Source organism: Pelmatolapia mariae, linkage group LG23 (genome assembly GCF_036321145.2).
Source record: "Pelmatolapia mariae isolate MD_Pm_ZW linkage group LG23, Pm_UMD_F_2, whole genome shotgun sequence".
Taxonomy (NCBI): domain Eukaryota; kingdom Metazoa; phylum Chordata; class Actinopteri; order Cichliformes; family Cichlidae; genus Pelmatolapia; species Pelmatolapia mariae.
In genome coordinates, this window is record NC_086246.1 from 40,971,669 (window position 1) to 40,986,981 (window position 15,313).

Consider the following 15,313-nt stretch of genomic DNA (forward strand, 5'->3'; position numbering starts at 1 on the left):
GCTGAAGTGAAGACCAAGGTCCATGCCAGAAGATAGTCAGAAGAGCCTGACAGGTTCTCCAAAGATGAACGGGCTGGGATCGCCCAGGAGACGAGTTAGCGAGTCGATGAAAACTACAACAGACTACAGGCTGTTATCAGCCAAAAGGCCACACAGCTGATCATTAGCATTGGGGGAGGGGGAAGGACGGGGGACAAAATTAAAAAAAAAAAAAAAAGTTTGGAAAAGCTTCTGTTTAACAGCACCTTGGAATACTTAGAATTAATTTTCATTGGGGGCTAATCGTTTTATTTTGTCAACAATCATGTGTTTCCTGACAAAAAAAAAAGAAAAAAAAAAGTGATGAAACATGTCGAAACTTTTATCAACAATTAAAAAAGGAAAACTGTTTTGGGGACACGAGACCCAATCAGAAGTACTTAAGTTATGCAGAAAGGCAGGAATAGTTTAAAGTGATCCAATCAGAAGGAACCTCTCTGTCATGCAGTGAGGTTACCGACAAAGAGGGCGTAAAAAATTTTGAATTTAATTACGATAATCTTTGTTTAGTCAACTAAAGCTAGATGAATTTAATGGCTAAACTGTGACAAACTAAATCTGCTGCCTAAATTAATGCTGGGGCTAATGTCCTCATCAGTAAACGGCAGCCATGTTTGAAGCTGAACTGCAGCATGTTAAGATGATGCAAGCTTCATCCAACGCCGGAGAAACGCGATTGAGACGCCGACTTTAACCAATCGGTTCTTATCTGCCACGTTTTTTTATGTTATTTGGCAAAAATGTGGACTCTGAAACCAAATGTCCAAAAGCAGACTCTTATTTTGGAAGGCTCACTCAGAAGGAAACTTCCTGTGAGCACCCTCAGTCAGGTATTGAGACACAACACAAGTCACCTTGAATCGTTTTATTCACAGGTTTTTCTCCACGTTGGAACATTTTACAGTTTTTTTCTAGAAAATCTCAGTCTGTCCTTTTATATGTTTCACGTCTGGGAACGAGGAGGGGGTGGAGCCAGCTGCTGTGATTAGTCAGCAGGGACATGGTGTGCTGGCGTCCAGCTCCACCGTTAGTCCTTTGCTCAGTAGGAAGGCTTCCTGTTTGGGTTCCCGCCCGAGGAACTTCCTCAGCATCTCAGAGGCGTCCTCTGAGCCGCCGGGCCGCAGGATGAACTTCCTGTAGTCAACACCCACCTGGGGGACCAATCAGAGAAGAGAAACTATGAATGAGTCAGATGACCCTCAGAGAAAGTCCTAAAACCATCCTCGCTCAGTTTCCTTACGACTGCGAGAAGTAAAGATGGTCAAATACGAGGTGAGCTCGGCACTTCTGAGTCACCGCACGGTAAATCCTGTCACCTGGAAACATCACCCTCACTTGGCAGGTGACAACACCTGTTCATGCCACACGGATAAAGAAGATCGGCTCAGCTCAGTGATGACCAGTAACATCAGCTGATCAACTGTTTTATCCAGAAACTAAAACACTAAATTATGGAGGAGGGGAGGGGCTAAAACATCTGGAGAACCTCTGTCAGCTTCTAATACAAAAACTTGATAAAGTGTTTTTACTCTTTTACTGTAATTAATAAACCCTGATGCTTTTCATTGTGGCCCTGAAAACACATCTCTGTCTTTGTTTTGGTACTTTTGGGACACCGTAGCCTCCAGACCTCCTCCTCCTGCTGCTCCTTCAGGTATTCTCCTCCTCACAGTCACTCAGCTGCTGTGAGGCCTCGTTTCCTCTGCGGGGATCATTAAAGTCTCTGCTTATCTGGTCACCATGATAACGAGTGCACCTGGACAGGTGGGCTCCAATAGAGATACAGACTGTTCAAACAGAGCTGTGCTGTTTTTCACTTCTTCTTTTTTTTTTCCCAAACACATTTTAAATGAGAATTGTAGTTCTGAACTACATGAAATTAAAGGATCCCAAGATTATTAGTTTTTTATCTGATCACACAGTTTAACACTGTTTATTAATATTTCTGCTTGTATACATTTTGCTGTAAATGCCCTAAATGTCACACTTTTCACTTCATTTGTTTAATAAACATTTACGGTTTTTTAATGACAGATGTTCTGAAATTGACACACTGCTTTTTATCATCTTGCATATTTATTTAAAATAACTATATCTGAGGGTTTGACTTTGTGCAGTTTCTGACTGTTCTGCAGTGTTTTGTAAACTCTTGATTTTTTTGTGCAGAGTTTGTGTTTCATTAACATTTTGTTGTTATTTTATTGATTATTTGAAGGCTGTTCACTGACAAACTATGAATCAGGACCTCCTCCTGTCACATGTTCAGCCGCTCAACTTTATACCTCAAAGCTGATCTTGTAGTAGTTTAGCAGAGTGACCCTTGACCTCCTTCCTGTCTATCTGAATGTAAACGTTGGAGCTGCTGACCTTTGGGTTCATTATTCCCTCCTGTTTGAAGCGGGCATAGAACATGTCCATGGAGAACACCTCGCTCCACAGGTAACCGTAGTACTGAGCATCGTACCCGCCCGCCAGGTGTCCAAAGGTCGCCGGCATGTTGGTTCCTGCAGGATAGGAAGGAAAGGTCAAAGGCCAGAGAAGAAGAAAGAGGCAACAGTGAAGGTGGAGTTTGGACACTTGTCTTCATCATGTTCACTTCATTTGCTTTTACACAGACCGTAAATGAAGATGGAGAGTTTCTTTATATCAAAGTTTTTATTAGTGGAAGGTGAACCAAAGAGAGCACAGTGGATATAAAGAGACAAGAAGGATCCAGAAGAGAAATACAGTGACGCTCCAGAGACAAAAGTGACCACAAAAAAAGCACAAACACAAACGGAGGTGAAAGATCCGTGTGTGCTAGTGTCACATCCTGCCACAACCAATCAGAAGTACATACCAGGTGAGGCAGGTATTCCTAGGATATCCTGGCAGAGGCGTCCGTACTCCTCTGCGGGGTCCAGGCCTTTCCTGGTGTGCAGAGCCTGATCCACTTTGGCCAGGACGATCTGCCTCAAGTTAAAGAGACCTGCAGAGAGTCAGAGGTCATCAGGGTGATTACGGCCGTGTGGTCGAGCGTCTCAGCCAAAGAAACAAAGACACTGCATTACTAGCTGGAGCGCTCTCGATGGCTTTATTAAGTTTAATGAGACAAACATCCACAAAGCACATCCCTGCTTCCACATGCGAGCTGTCAGCTGGTGGAACTAAGCCGTACACCAGTGCTTTGCGTAATGATGCTCTCTGCTGGAGAGACTGAGGAGAGGCGGAGTTGAAACTTTGGCTGAAAAATAATTTACTGTGTTAATTATGAATTGGATTATTTTTGTTGTGATGTCATGTAGAAATGTGATTATGAGAGGACTCAGTTTAGCAGCAAATCTCGTTTTATTTGACTCCAATCTGTTCAGCGAAGCTGTGTGAACGTATTAAAGCTTCTCCCAACTGTCCCAGATTTTCAAAAAAACATAAGACCTGCTGAATTCCCAATAACAAGAATTAACCAGACAAACCATCTCCAGTGTAACAGAGGGCCCTGTGCAATACGTACCGGTGTTGGCGAGGCGGGACTTAATGAGTTTGTCAAGCAGCTCGTCAGGGATCGGGTTTCCGGTCTTATAGTGCTTGGACATCCTTTGCAGAGGCTCCTTCTCCCAAACCCAGTTCTCCAACATCTGAGACGGAGCCTCCACAAAGTCCCGCTCCACATGAGTCCCGCTAAACATGGCGTAGTCTGCCTGCAGTGAGGAAGTTCACCATGACATAATTTTATCATTTAGTGCCACATTAAAGAGTGTTTATCTGAAACGATTCATCACAACCACGAGAACCTGGGCATCGTTATTGGCCCCAGGTGAACATCAACTAACCTGAGCGCACAGCTGGTGCATGACGTGGCCAAACTCATGGAAGTACGTCTCCACCTCGTCGTGCTGCAGGAGCGACGGGGCATCCGCCGTCGGTTTGCTGAAGTTGGCCACCATTGCAGCCACCGACATCTGGCGCGTGCCGTCACTCAGCAGACAGCCTGGCTGCAGGCCGAAGCAGGCGGCATGGCCGTACTTCCCTTCACTGCACGGAACAGGAAGCACAGTGCCAAGTTAACACTCTGGGGTCCAGGGTACAATTGGCCATTTTTGACTACTTTTTATTTTACCTCTACATTTCACCTTTAAAAACCATTTATCTCGCCTTGTTTGGTATCATTCTTTTCAGCACAATCTCATATGTCTGAATTTATAGTTATTTTTTCATTTTGACATACTGTATGTCTGTACTGTACTGTAACACAATTGATATAAATTCAGACAAAAAACCCCACAAAAAAAACAAAATCCGAGTAGAAAAAAGTATTTAAAAAAAATATTTTTTACTGTAACAACCACAAACATGTTTAACGAATCATTTTCATAACCTGAAATGCAAATAGAAGTTGTACATTTTAAAACCTATGCAAAAGTTTTGCAAACAATAAAGTTATATGTGGCTATTTACCTAAAAATGCAGCCAAGGCGTTTTTTATATAACCATTTCAAACTATTTACAGAACAATCAGGTGTTCTGCATCAAATAAGAAGGCACACAAATTATTTGTGCCACTCCAAAAACTTGTTTCTGTCCACTATAAGACAGAGGAGAACACCACAGGCCTAAACGTTGCAGGTCTGACAACATGAGGTGTATCACCCGTTTTCCAGCTGGTGACAGTGTTAACACTGCAATTTGCCTTTGGTGGCTTTTTGGAAGAAACTGTGACATTCAGCATTGTTCTGACACACAAAACAAAACAAAACAAAACAACGACTACACTACACACTAACTACACAAGACAACACACTAACTACAGACTCCAAACACGCTAAACATCACAAGTCTCTCACATCTCAAAACTCGCTCTCTCTCGCCAGCGTCACACCTAAAACTTCAGACTCATCCTAAACAACCAAATGCCACATGCTGCCATATAATTTTTTTGATTGGTCAACATGGTAACACTTTAACACCAACAGGGAAGGGGTGTTTTTTCCTTTCTTTTTTTTCTTTTTTTTTTTTTTTTACTCGGAGAGTGCTTGTTAGCGCTGTCCTTAGAACATACCATGGTTTAGGGCCGTGCGATATGACCAAAATCTCATATCCCGATATTAAGACATCTATCGTCCGATAACGATATAAATCACAAAAATGTAACATTTTCTGTAAATTCTGTGAATCTTGGGCAGCTCGACTTGCGTGAAGTGTTTCCAGCTGGGCGTCGCGTACCTGGAGTCGAGTGTTTTAACCGATGCATGAAACGATACATTTTTAGACATAAGTTGTAACGGCCGCCATTTTCTTTGTGAGTATTTATTACACAGCGTGCTGCGGGGAAAAGTCTGTCCTAACGTTTGAGTCTAAGGTTTATTTTTTTAGCACCTGACGGCTCTTTTTTGCTTTTCATCCGTAAATACTCTGCATCTTTCACATGATTCAATTTTGAAAAGTCTCAACAGGATCTTGAGCTTTATTGTGAAAGGTTTATGTGGAAAATAAACAAGTGGACACGGTGGTTTTACTGTTGCTAACGACAACGCATAAAAACAGGCGCTTGTCCGTCTGTAGTGTGGTTATATTAAATATAAGAGAAAGAGAGAACTTTAAGAAATTAATATAGCCACTACAGTGACCATCAAAATGATGAAAAAATATTGCTGTAAACAGTTTATTTTGCGACACCACGAAACAAACGATAGCGTATAATGAAACGATAGATGTTTTTATATCGTCATCCGATATATATTGTTATATCGAACAGCCCTACCATGGTTTATTCAGAAAAAAAACACCGCGTGTAATTTTTATCATAACTCTGGTTTTAGGTGGCCTATCAACACAATTTGAAAACTGGTAAGTGGTTTGAAGTCTGCACTTTGGACACAGGTAGAAATGGATCTTGTTGCTGTGTTGTCTTAAGTTGGTCATGTAATTTGGATGTGCATCCGTCGACCCCAGAGGGTTAAAATCCAGCTCAACTCTCTGTGACAGCAGCTCGCCGTTTCACCTGGCTACCATCCACTTCCCTCTGTTTTCACGCTGCCCGTCAAAATCAGGACACCTGAATTTACAGCAAACACTCCAAAGCCTACACACCTGCAGCGCGCCCAAAACTCCAACCAGAGTGCCACAGAAGTCGCACATGTACCTTCTTTAGTTTAGACTCTTTATTCTAAACATATTACAGTAAAAATATCTGAGTCTGATCTAGAACATGAACCTCCAAACCCCAGGAGCCGCGTATTTAGCCTGTTCTGTCTAATGTCCACCATCTTGGTGCCACTAAAACATTTGCCGAGCAGCTCCTGAAGAAAATTTCCTGTTTTGGTTTGTCCTGATGAATCTCTGCGTGTGTTTCAGGATAACTTCATTACGCAGGATGCAAAGTTTCATACCGCGGATAGAGGTCCAGGTAGAACTGCCCGACCACCTGACCAGTGACACGGTCCTTCACGCAGTACAGAGTGACATCAGGATGCCAGATGGCGGCTCCGTCCACCAGCTCGAAGGACAGACCTAGCAGCTCCTGGTAGATGTCCAGCAGACCCTGAGTCACCACCTCCATCGGAAAGTACTCCTTCAACAGGTTTTGATCCACGGCGTATTGAGTCTCCTCCACCTGACAGGAGAGGAAGAGGAGGAGATAAACAGAAATACGACTTATCAAATGGCCTCAGTTCCTCTGCTTCATTGTGAAACTTGGACAGACCTAACGTGAGTCTAAAGCTCTGTGGGTGTCAGTCTTTTAGCTCCTTACAGAGCATCAGTGGGACTGCAGTACACCATTACCTACCATCCTTTGTGCTCTTACCTGGGTCATGTAGTAGCGTGTGTCCCAGGCGTGCAGCTCCCCGTTGAAAGGCAGGCCTCTCTTCTGACACTCCTTCTCCTTCAGCTTGAGGATGACCGCTCGCTCTTCCTCACCCAGCGGCTTCAGCTTCCGGGCGAGGTCCTCTGAGAGACAACAGAGAAAAACCGGACTTGCGTCACCGCTGTGACTACACTTCACACCATCATCTCGTTTATTTCAGCAAGAATAAAATCTCCCAGCAGGTAATTGCCACCATCATCACCAATAGCAGCTCTGAGGCTGCAGCTGGGCTTTCAGGACTCACCCAGGAAGCTGGCCACCTTCTTCCCAGACTTGGCCATGTTCATCTCCAGGACGAAGTCGGCGTGCGTGGTGAAGCCAAGCAGAGCGCACTTCTGAGCCCGGAGCTCCACTAGCTCCTTCAGGATCGCCGAGTTCTCCTGCAAACCAGCATGAGATCCATTAAGACCAAACTGTTTGTGCATGACGTCGCAAAGTTTCGCCCCCACCCCGCAGCTCGTCCGACTCCTGACTGACGTCTGCTCTTCAGCAGACCTCACACATCAACCAAAATCAATAACAGTTTTCCTGTGGACAGGGCAAAAATAATAAATGATTGTTTTTCCTTCAATATACTGGAAATAAAGCCAATACACAAAATAATAAATCATTTTTTCTCCTCTGTCTGAAGTTAGAGGTCACCCTGTGTGTAAATTCAGGAGGACAGCTCTGCGAGTCTGTCTGGATTGATTTGAGTCATTCTGTTTAAATGTTTTCTGGAGGTCCTCCGCTCTCACCTCCTTGCAGCGGGAGTTGAAGGCCTCCTCCAGCTTCTGGCGGGTTTCTGGGACAAAGCACTTCTTCATGGTGGGGAAGTAATGAGGATACTTCAGCGTGACCTTCAGCTTGTCGCCGTCCTTCTCCAGAGAGCTCAGGAAGTCTTCGGGGAGGCCGCCTGAAACCGTTTGAATGTTTACATGTGATGAATTAAATGTGCTTCTCCATCATCGACAATTAACAATGCACCACCCACTCCCAGGTCACTGAAGCTACATCTACTTTTCCTCTGAGCAGCCGTGAGCATCACACCACCGGCGCTGGTGCATTCTGGGTAAACTTTGATGGCTCATATCAGCTTTTGGGGAAGCCGTCTGCTCAGAACAGGTGAGAGGTCTCCTTCCTACCCTACATTTAGAGACCAGGATCATCCGCCACCTAGCTGCTGCAGTAAAAACCGAGCTGTGGTTAACCAAAGTGTTTTCTGATTGGTCGTGTGGATGGCAAATTACCCAGCAGGTCTCAGTGCCACTTTGACTGTACAGCAATCTACAAACAGCAGCTTTTAGGGCTTTTAAAATGTTGAAGGAACTCCACTCACCCAGCTCATCTCTGGTGAAGGACAGGCTGGTGGTGTCTTCGTTTAGGTTCTTGTTGAAGTCGATGCACAGGTTGCTCAGCTTCTTCTTGATGGTTTTGATCTTCTGTGACAGCAGAGAGAGAAGTCAGGTCAGACCTTACATTAAACTTAAAAACACACGTTTCAGCTCTGAATGGGTGCGTCATCATACAGTTCAGCATTTAAATCATGAGCGAAGACGCCGGCATTAGCCTGTCCATGGACCAATCAAGTATCCTGAAGCTCTCTTCCTCTTCCTGGCTCAGCACACTCAGGAACCGGGACCACCAGCTGCAGAACTGCATGCAGGAGGCTGATTACACTGCTCGTTACTGGGTTAGGGTAACACCTGAGGATACCTCTACACTGGCAGAGACACACCCATAATACACATGAAGCAGCGTGTGGGTGAAACCTGGCCTGTAACACCTCTCCTTCAGGCGTGGCGGCTTTACTGATGGTTGGTCACATGTTTAACACACGCAGCCAATTAAAAAAAAAAAGACTTCCTGCTGCAGCATGATAGGTTGATTAATCACAGGACAACAGGTGCATCAGTCACCTGACCATCTCAGCAGTAAGTAAGGAGATGTTTTTCTCTCTCAGCTCTACATCTGGGGTCGAGGACCCTAATTTGGCAGGACTTGAGGATTTGAGGCCTGCGGTAGTCTGAAGGTCACAGCAGGAGGTATTATACACGAGAGCTTTTAAATAAAGGTTAGAAAAAAAGGAAGGAGCTACCTCCTGTGTGTCTTTGGGCAGGTGGAGGCCATTCCTCTTCCCCAGTTTGATCAGTCGCTCCATGTACCGCTTGGACTCCGCAGTGAGGCTTTCAGGGTCAGTCTTCTTCTGCAGACACAAACACAACAGGACGTTCAAAGAGCAGAAGAGCTGCAGGGTGTAAAAATGGGCTTTATTCTTTTTCAGTAACAGAATAAAACCATTGCAGCACCTCTGCAAAAACCCTCTTCATGCCCCCCCCAAATCTCTCCCTAAAAGCTCCTCCTGATTGGCTGACTCCTGGAAAACTGACTGCAAAGTGACATCATCTCACCTCCAGTGCGACGATCCTCTGGTAGACGTCTTCCCTCATGCTCATCTCCACATCAAACTCGGAAAGGCGTTTGTCGGCCTCGGTGCTCGCCGCTCGCACCTCCTTACAGGGAGACACATGCTGCGGGAAGTCCAATATGTTCCTCTGAACTGGGGTGCAGAAGGCAGGGCCAAACAAAGAGTGGGGGTCAGACACAGGAAGGGCAGGGCAATGTATAAGACTGGTTTTTGACAGATTTATGAGTATTGATAGGAAAAACAATGCTTGAAATAAAAAAACCCAAAAAGATGCTTTCCTGGATTCAAACGTGTGAATCAAACATGGAGGTTGGTCTTCAGCTGCTGTCAGGCTGCAGTTAACAGCGATGTGCACTTACCACAGTCATTTATACATTAGTATGTTGGACATTTCCACTGAACCACAGTGACGTCTGAGGTTTTGTTTCAGAGTTCATGCAGAACAAAGACAAACACCAAACGATAAAATATTTGAAGTAAAAGTGAGATTTTTCCTTCTTGTTCCACCTTTAACTATTCTATTATTCCTAAAGGAACTCTTATTCAGCTCATTTCCAGCTCACGCTTTTACTCTTTGGCTTTGGTGCAGTTTGTTTCATCCTGTTAGCGGTGCGAGTGTCTGCTCAGATATCAGAAACGCGGATGCCCGTGTTCAGCCTCAGTGGCGTGCATGGCTGTTTGTGCACTTCCTCCTGCAGAGCTGGAGGTGTTTTCGAGTTTCAGCTGCCTGTGAACAAAGCCTCCGTCTCCATTGTTGCAGCAGCAGCTGGTTCAGCTGCTTTCTCTGCAAACTGCTGATGAGTCTTTACCATCACAGCCCCACTGTGCTGACACAGAGCTTCACTGCAGCGAGCGCTCACAAAGACCCAACAGCCCGCGAGGTCCACACCGTACGCTCGACCCCTTTACATTCAGGGTCACCATCTCACCACCGAAACATCTGGAAGGACAACTGTACCCGTGGAGTATGGAAAACCTCCGCAGACATGCCTAAATCCCCCGATCTCTGACCATGTTACTTGTATTTATTTCAAAAATGTTTTTTTTTCTTTGGTTTTATGTCATAATGTTGCGTAACGAAGTTAGATCTGGAAAAGAAAGCGTACATTAAACACAGCCCATCTTCATCAAGCTCAAATTCCAGCAGAACGTAGTAACTACGTCCTCACAGTTATTATACTTCATAAAACTAAAACTAGAATCTGTGTTCACAAAATGCTTAAAAAAATTACAGTTACAAATTACAGTTATAAGCATGCATCATCACAGAGCTCTGAGCTCTGCTCCTTCTGTGGTTATAATACTGAGAAAAGGCAGTACTGCATGAGTACTTGATATAACAAATCTACAGATCATCATTTCCTGCTGCAGGTTTTAAGAGTCCAAAAACATTTCAGACCAAAAAGAATCCAAACGTCCAGAGAGAAGCTGCAGGTGTGTTAGTGTGAAGCCTCCACGCTCACTGCTGGGGTGATGATGATGAACAGCTGTCAGCCAGCTGTTTCTGATATCTGATCAGATATCGGTGCTCGTCCAGTCAGCTGACTGACAGGAAGTTACTTCTGACCAGAATCTGAACTTTGACCCTCACATGGAGAAACCTTCAGTTTCTCAGGCCTCTCTCTTGCTCCGCGCTCAGCTCAAACGTTCTGACATGTTCACTCATTACGTCATCACTCAATACGTTTTTGCATGGGGACACTGTTCCTATAATTCTACTTCAGTGCAGCGCTACATCAAAGAACAAAAGATGACAATCTGCACCAGCTATTCAGGAATTATCTTTACTTAGTTCTCATTTATTTTCAGAGGCTCACTCATGAGCTAACATAAACTAATGAAAGTCAATTAATCGCAATCAACCAACCCAGTGATGTAATCTCCTTTACTGACAGAAGATGGGGCTAAACATGTTTTAAAAACTTGAAGCACTTATTTCTTAAATCACGTTGACTTTAAACGTGAAAGCTGAGAGTCGGCACTTCAGTTACATCCTGACAATCTGATTTAAAATCTGCTGTGCTTGCAACATGGACACTGAAACCTATGGACCTAACTGTGCGTGTGTGTCTGTCTGTGTGTCTTTAATGTGGTGTGTTTTTTAAATATCCAAACTCTGAAGCAGGTTGTAATTGTGTCTTTGAACAGTGTTCTAAAAGTAAAGCTGTTACCAATATTATTTATTATTATTATTATTATTATTATTATGAAAAAGTCAGTCTTCAGGGTCAGGGAAGCACTCACCGGTGTACTCGACCTCCACGTTGGCGAGCGCCTTCAGCGTGTTCTCAAAGGTGACGTTGTCAAGGTCGAGGGCTCCGACGCAGTCGTACACCTTCTTGGTGTTGGCAATGAGCTCCTCGGAGAGCTGCTGGATCTGCTCGGGGTTCAGGTCCCATCGCAACCGGTTCTCAGGGCAGACCGGCACCGGGCTGCCAAACACCACCTCACCTGAGGAGGAGACAGGTGAGGATATCACAGCAGAGGAAGAGGATGGAGAAGAGGAAGGTACGTGTCTTTAGCGCTGAACGGCATCCTGGGAGCTGAGCAGCAGGCTTGTAACAGGTTTGTCTACCTGTCTACCTCGACACCACTTTCAATCCCACAGGTGAAAAACTAAGCTGCAGTTTTTTATATGAAGATTAGAACAACATCAATGACGACACAAGTTTTAAAGTGTCTGTCAGGCAGGCTGCTGCTGAATTCAGACTCAAATCACTGTTATCCTGTTACAGCGTGAGCCGACGTCACAGACAGCCGGACTGACAGCACCCTTCTCCTCCGGCACAAAGTCGTTCAGTGATGAGTGCTCCAGCTTTTAGAGACAGGAGGGGCTACAGAGCCGCTGTGTGGTCGCTGGAGGAGACGAGGCATCCATACTGCTGTAAATCTAATCCAATATAGAAATTTATAATATTGATTAGAATTTATTCATTTCATGGCCGTCTTATTGTCTGAAAAAGTCCAGCTTGCTTCAGAGCTTAACTTCATTAAACCAGATGCTGAAGAGTAATGCCAATGATCCAGATGTTGCTTAAAGCACAAAAAGTGAGAAAACATCAAAGCTATAAGCAGACAAAGCAGTCTGTACTCTACAGATCTGTGCCACGTATCTGTTAACAGGGCAAAGCAACATTATTATAGATTATTATTACTGATGGTGTTGGTGATTTATTTATTTAACTCCCAACTGAAGAATGGGGCATTCTAAATTGATATAAAAGGCCAGTTATACTGAAATAATAACAGTAATCATAGCCTTATATATTTACATGTCCTAGAGTTTCCACGAAATATATATATGTACATATCCAGTCATGATCATCCAAACTAAAATATCTAGCTAAAAACGATTAAAGGCTCAATTTTTACACGCTGCAGTTGCAGAGCGACATCATCTCCTGCGTGTCAGAGAGCAGCACATAAAGGGATAACAACAGGTCTGCTTCTCACACCATTTATTAATACCTAATAAAAACGTATAAAAGGCAATCAGCTCACTTTAACAACTGGTAGAGAACAGCGCTGACGTTAAATTGGCGGATTTTTGAATGAAGTCCGTCGGAGTTTGTCTCTGATTTCTGGAAGCTAACCCGTGTTGTGTGTCTGCGAGTGAAATTGCGCTTCCCCATTAAAGAACATGCTGCCCCACAGGCAGGTAGTTCATAGCTAGCTCCATGAATAAGCAGCCCGGTTAGCTCACATGCTACAGAGACGTGCAGAACCCCGGCACACCTGCACACACTGGCCGGCCGGCTCTCTTTATTCTGCTCTCGAACAAATCTGGACACCTTTTCTTCTCCAGTTGAGCTTTTATTACCGGGGTCGGTTGCTAGCGGCTAGCTAAGCTGCTGCTAGCTGCCACAGAGTCCGCAGCTGGAGCTCAGAGAGGACCCGGGAGGAGGCACGCGGAGACAGCCGCTCATTTCACCTGAAAACGCCGCGGTCAGGCGACAGACTCTCCGCCGTCACTCACCTGTCGGCCCCATGCTCAAAGATTCGATAAAGCTTGGCTCTGTGCGTGTAGCTCACTGACAGGTGGCTCCGCGGCTCTGGACTAAAAAACAGACCCTCACCACTTCCGGTCACACCTTTCAAAATAAAACCAAATGAAAGCATTTACTGTTTATTTTTCAAGCTTTTAAAAAAACAAAAATCTGCTGAAGGTAACAGCAGAACAACAGGAAATTATAAACACTAAAAATAAAAATAAAAAATAAATAAAAGACAAGAACCCAGCCATTGCCAGGGTACACATACCCCCATTAAATTACAAATGAAATGCACATAAACTGTTTGTGCTGTTCCTAAATCAATCCTGACATATCTCTTTAAATGCATGAATAAATGTATGAATGCTTTAATGGTGCTCGTCGGAAAGGGAAGATGTGTACCTGTCGTGGAAATCAGTTCAAAACAGACTTCTGATCAGTTCAAGCTTTGAGAGCACAGCTGGCTGGGACACTTGAACTCCGACCTGATGCTGATGATCTTGCCAGTAAAGAAACGTAGAGATTTTTCACGGTCATTAGCTTTAGACATTACAGCTTAGGTTGTGTTTATTAACCTTACCCAGGGAAAGTCAGGCCTCTTTTATGAGCTGGTGAACATGAAGATTGGTGTTTTCCACCTGTGCTCTTCTTTTTGATGATCCAGGTCGAAGGACTGATGACCGTGCTATCCAAAATTTTAAAAATAACGAAGTCACAGAGATGTGAAAAATGGAATGTAGAGGAGCTCCCATGAGACAGGAGATCTGAAGCGAAGCAGCAGTGGCTGTGAACCTGTCAGACTATGTGCAGGGCAGGAAGACCTGGAACCACGGAGCAGACAGAGGACAAGGGGAGGCTCGGATAATAAACACACAGCAGGTGATTCAGGTGGGAACAAATAAGGGATATCGAGACAAGGAAAGTTAAACCAGACACAAGGACAAGACACAAAAGACCACCAAAGTAAAACAGGAAGTAACAGATGACAGACTCAAACAGGAGAGCTTAACAAAGAGACGAAAGACAAACAGGAGGGAACAGACTGGGAGCACAGGATGGATTAACCCACGGATCCCGGGAACAGACGCTCCCAACTAAATAACACAAAGAAAGTCACATCCACAAACACAAAAGCCCGAGACACTCCGCCTAATACAATGTAAACACTGCAATAGTTACACCCTTTTGCACACGCTCTACAGTAAAATAGCAAATGACAAAGTTCACAGACTAGACTTAAATGTCAACCACATATATTTCGCCTCTGTAATATTCTCACCACTGTAATATTCTTTGTCAATATTCTTGATATTTATAATTGAGCGATTTGTATATATTAGTGATATTTCTTCAATTTGTAAACTTTGTAACATATTGTATTATTTCATTAGTTTAGTCTGTTACTGTTACTGTCTTGGAGCAGTTGTAATCCATATAATTTCCTTAGGGATTATTAAAGTATTCTGATTCTGATGTCACAGACAGACCTGAGTAAAATCCACTCTCTGGGGTCAATAACACTGAATGAAGTAACTTGGCACATCAGAGAATTCACTCAGGAAATCAAACTGAAGTTTAAAGAGTGATGAGTGACATGAGGCAGTCACTTTTCCATTTGTACCTACTCGGATCGACTCGGCACGGTTTTCACGGTTTTCCATTAGGCCATAGTTCCTGGTACCTGGTACTTTTTTAGTATCCTAGCTCCAGGGCCGGATTCCAAGCAAGAACGAGTTCTGAGCAGGTACTAACATACTGCATGCCACTGGCTGGTCAGTGGCATCACTCGATGAGTCATGAGAGCATCTCGTTCACAAAAATTAAAACCACCATTTTTTTTAAACTCATCAACGAGGAAACAGCTGCATAAAACAAGCCACAGTAGGTATATTCCCGCCTCCAAGGCCACCTTTGTTGTTGTCAGATACGTTGCAATGACAACGACCGCTCACATTTGTGTCAGGATATAGACAGCATTTCTGAGACGTGACAAAATTATTTATAACATAATATCTACTGTTAAAATGATTATTT

General features: G+C 44.1%; 1 protein-coding gene across 1 annotated transcript; it reads right to left on the minus strand.

The window, feature by feature from the left end:
- Positions 1-898: 898 nt before the first annotated feature.
- Positions 899-13,366, minus strand: thop1 (thimet oligopeptidase 1). The gene is made up of 14 exons (XM_063466992.1): positions 13,264-13,366; positions 11,532-11,738; positions 9,271-9,419; positions 8,958-9,065; positions 8,199-8,301; positions 7,618-7,775; positions 7,125-7,260; positions 6,821-6,963; positions 6,405-6,628; positions 3,849-4,050; positions 3,530-3,716; positions 2,879-3,007; positions 2,407-2,543; positions 899-1,190 (listed from the first exon to the last, which is right to left on the minus strand). The coding sequence occupies exons 1-14, from the start codon at positions 13,274-13,276 to the stop codon at positions 1,029-1,031; spliced, it is 2,058 nt and encodes a 685-aa protein (XP_063323062.1). The 5' UTR covers positions 13,277-13,366; the 3' UTR covers positions 899-1,028.
- Positions 13,367-15,313: the final 1,947 nt, after the last annotated feature.